This window comes from Carlito syrichta, unplaced genomic scaffold (assembly GCF_000164805.1).
Source record: "Carlito syrichta isolate Samal-C Ts95f unplaced genomic scaffold, Tarsius_syrichta-2.0.1 Scaffold316192, whole genome shotgun sequence".
Taxonomy (NCBI): domain Eukaryota; kingdom Metazoa; phylum Chordata; class Mammalia; order Primates; family Tarsiidae; genus Carlito; species Carlito syrichta.
Genome location: NW_007260288.1, coordinates 60,164 through 64,465, shown reverse-complemented (window position 1 = coordinate 64,465; position 4,302 = coordinate 60,164). Strand labels below are relative to the sequence as shown.

The window sequence follows — 4,302 nt, the reverse complement described above, 5'->3', positions numbered from 1 at the left end:
GACCTGCTGGGCTCCGGCGATCCTTCCGCCTTAGCCTTCCAAGTAGCTGGAACTACAGGCGTGCGCTACCACACCCGGCTAATTTTTTTTTTTTTTAATCGTAGAGATGAGGTCTTGCCAAGTTGCCCAGGCGGGTCTCGAACCCATGGGCTCAGTCAATCCACTCACCTCAGCCTCCCAAGGCGTGGGATTACAGGCTGAGCCACCGAGCCTGGCTTCCCTTTCTAATAGTATTATGATTAATGTTCAGGATCCGCTTAGGAGTGAGAACATGTGGTACTTGGTTTTTTGTTTCTGTGATCTCTGAATATTATAGATTCTACATCCATCCAAGTTGCTGCGAAATCCATACTTTTGTCCTTCTTTATGACTGCATAATACTCCATCATGTATATGTACTACATGTTTTTTTTAATCCAGTTTACTTTCGATGGGCAGCACAGTTGGTATGTTTTCGCTATTGTGAACAATGCATGTGTAGGTTATCTTTTTTGTAGAATGATTTGTGTTCTACCAGGTATATTCCCAGAAGGGGGATTGCTGGGTTGTGTGGAAAGTCAATTTTTGCATCTTTTAGGAATCACCACACTGTTTTCCACAGAGGTTATACAAGTTTTATACTCCCACCAACAGTGTAGAGGCATTCGCTTTTCTCCACGTCCTCACCAGCATGTGTTGTTTTTTGAGTTATCGATGATGGCCATCCTGACTGGAGTTAGGTGGTATCTCAGTGTGGTTTTGATTTGCATTTCTTTGATGATTAGTAAGACAGCGTTTTTTCATGTATCTGTTGGCTGCTCATACGTCTTCTTTTTAGTGGTGAAAATGCTTTTGTCTCATTCATAGGCTCTGAGGATAAGACTCCCAAAAAGACGTTCTCTGAGGTACAAAAAGAAAGACGAGAACAGGCACAGCGGACTGTTTTAATACATTGCCCAAATAAAATCAATGAAAAAAAGTTTCTTAAATATTTATCCCAACATGGACCTATTAATAATCATTTCTTCTATGACAGCTTTGTAAGTATTTGAAAACCAGTCTAACTTAATGTTATATGTTTGAAGGATAGAGGTCTCTGTTAGGTTTTTTGTTGTTGTTGCATTTTGCAATATGGTAAAGTTAGAATCTCGTTTCATATCCTACATCTTTCTTTATCTAAGTTTCTTTAATGAGTCTTTTTTTTTTTTTTTTTGCATATGAGAATAGAAATCCTTATAGCAATATTTTGGAATTATAAGTAATGTATGACTAAATGATGGCGCTATTTGAATACTCCAATTTTTAAAAGATAGGGGTCTTGATATGTTGCCCAGGCTGGAGTGCAGTGGCTTTTCATAAGTGCCATCATAGCCCAGTACACTAGATTCTCTAACTCCTAGGTTCCAGTGATCCTCCTTCCTCAGCCTCCTGAGTATCTGGGACTACAAGTGTGTGCCACCTCACCAAATTGAATACTTTAGATAGTCCCAATATCTTGGGGAAGGGATTTCTGTTTTTCCTTTTAATTTTTTATGTCATCATTCTTTTCAGCTTCTCTTGACTAATACACTTTATAGTCTTTTCTTAATCTACTTAGAGTAAAACCATTGCTGGTATTAGGATCACATCTTTTGTAAATTTTAAAAAGTTGATATTTTGTAGCATTATGATAATTGTTTTAAAAGATAAACTAAAACAGCATGTTAAATATATTATGAAACGTGTGTGGTTTTCATGTTTTGGTATAGGGGCTCTATGCTGTTGTAGAATTTGGCCAAAAGGAGAGTATAGACTCACTGCAGAATGGGACTCATACTCCAAGCATGGGTATGGAGGCTGCAATTCCATTCAGATCCCGTTTCTTCAATTTGAAGTTGAAGAGTCCGTCACACCAGACTTCTGAGCAGCCGTGTGTACGGTCTAGTAACCAGTTGCCTCCTTCAAGCAAGAAGCTTTTTGAATTACTTTGTTATGCAGAAAGTGTAAGTCTTTAGGTGTACTTCAATTTTTAAAAATATATATGATGTTATTTTTATATGTTTTAAAGGTTCTTATAAAATAGTCTTGCTGTATTATTATTTAATGGGTATTGATCTTCAGTTTTACAAGGTGAAAGCATTATGGAGGTGGGTGGTGGTGATGGATGCATAATATTATGAAGGAAAGTTTTCTATTTCTAGCTTTCTGAGAATTTCATCAGGCTCAACACATTGAGTAGATATTGAGTTTTGGCATTTGAGATTATCTTGAAAACTGTCACGATTTTGAAATTATATGATTTTTCTCCTGATGACTTTTAATGTAGTGAATTACAGGCATAGATTTCCTCATGTCAAGCCATTCTTAGATTCACTCAATATACAAGGTGTATTAAAAAATATATAGTACTGCATTTGTTTTGCCAATATTAAAAAAATATAGTACTGCATTGTTTTGCTTTGGTTTTAACATCTTAATAAATGGGGTTGCTTTAAAAAATGAATCTGTCCAGTGAAAAGTGAAAGTGATTCTTCTCCACTTCCCCCACCCACATGCCCCCTGTGTACTTCTCAAAGGAAACCACATTCTTCCAAAGTTTTTGGCTTTTTTGGACAAATCAGGGTTTTTAAAAAATCTTTTCAGCATAATGACATAAAATTATACATGATATTCTATATCTTATTTCTAGTTTTATCTCTTTATCTGTCCTAATATTGTTTGTATTTGCTTTGGTGTTTTTTATTCAGATTGTCAAGTGTTTAGCCAGTTCTTTCAAAGAATCACTTATGGTGTTATTTATCAAAATACTGTTTTTTAGGTTTAATTTTCTAATTTAAAAAACGTTGCTGCTAACTTTGCACATCTCCTTTACATTATTTATTTTTTAGTTTGAATGATTAATTCAGTTATTTTTAATATTGTTTCAAATATGAGCATTTAAAACTTTATTTATTCTTTTTTTTTTTTTTTTACTTTGGTACAGTTTCAAAATGATCATCTAACCCCAGTTTTCTATGAATATTCCAGCTACTTGAGAGGCTAAGGTGGAAGATCACTGAGAGGTCTTAGGCCTTCATTGCGCGAATCGTTGCTTATTTCTAGCTTTTCTTGCCCTTTAGCATTGGTCTTCTCCCCCCGAGTTTAACATGTCCAGTTTGTAGTTGTTTTGGCCACTCCTGGAGCACTGTGCCATTTTGATTTTCTTTTCTTTTTTTTTTTTTTTTTTTGAGTTGGTGTCTCACTGTCATCCAGTCTGGAGTACAGTGGCATGTTCACAGCCACCACAGCCTCAACCTGCTGGGTTCTGGCGATCCTTCTGCCTCAGCCTTTCAAGTAGCTGGAACCACAGGTGTGCGCCACTATGCCCAGCTAATTTTTTGATTTATTGTAGCGATGAGGTCTCGCCAAGTTCCCCAGGCTGGTCTCGATGCCCTGAGCTCAGGCAATCCTCTCACCTCTGCCTCCCAAAGTACTGGGATTACAGGCATGCTACTTTGATTTTCTAAAAACAGTTCTTTATACTCATTGTTTATGTAAAGAAGCTTTAATTTTAGCCAGTTTTTATTGTGTTCTTCCTCAGTGCTTTTTTTTTTTTTTTTGTCAGAGTCTCACTCTCTTGCTTACACTGGAGTGCAGTGGCACACTCATAGCCACCTCAGCCTCAGCCTCCTGGGCTCAGGCAGTCCTTCCACCTCAACCTTTCAAGTAGGTGGAACTACAGGCATGCATCACTAGCCCAGCTAATTTTTTTATTTATTGTATAGATAAGGTCTTGCCATGTTGTCCAGGCTGGTTTTGAACCCCTGGGCTCAGGCAGTCCTCTCACCTATTTCTCCCAAAGTGCTGGGATTACAAGCATGAGCCACCATGCCCAGCCTTCTTCAGTGCTTTTTAAAATTATAATTTTAAAAATCTACTTTTAGCTGTGCTCGGTGGCTCAGCTTGTAATCCCAGCACTTTGGGAGACTGAGGCAAGTGGATTGATTACCTGAGCTCGCACGTTCGAGACCAGCCCAGGCAACTTGATGAGACTTTGTAAAATAAATAAAGAAAAATTAGCCAGGCGTGGTAGCACGCGCCTATAGTTCCGGCTACTTGGAAGACTGAGATGGAAGGATCGCTGGAGCTCAGCAGGTTGATGCTGGGGTGACTGTGAACATGCCACTGCACTCCAGCCTGGGTGATGTAGTAAGACTCCAACTCAAAAAAATAAAATAAAATAAACATAGAAAATATTTACTTCAAAAAAATCGGCCGGGCTTCGTGGCTCATCCTGTAATCCCAGCACTTTGGGAGGCCGAGGTGAGTGGATTGCCTGAGCCTACGGGTTCGAGACCCGCCTGG

The 4,302-nt window shown here is 38.4% G+C and overlaps 1 protein-coding gene across 1 annotated transcript in view; it reads left to right on the top strand.

The window, feature by feature from the left end:
* MTPAP (mitochondrial poly(A) polymerase) overlaps positions 1 to 4,302 on the top strand; it is a 35,542-nt gene that overhangs the window by 7,930 nt on the left and 23,310 nt on the right. The window contains exons 2-3 of the mRNA XM_008073832.1: positions 847 to 1,019; positions 1,728 to 1,961. Coding sequence (XP_008072023.1) covers positions 847 to 1,019; positions 1,728 to 1,961 — 407 coding nt within the window. The remainder of the gene's footprint in view (positions 1 to 846; positions 1,020 to 1,727; positions 1,962 to 4,302) is intronic.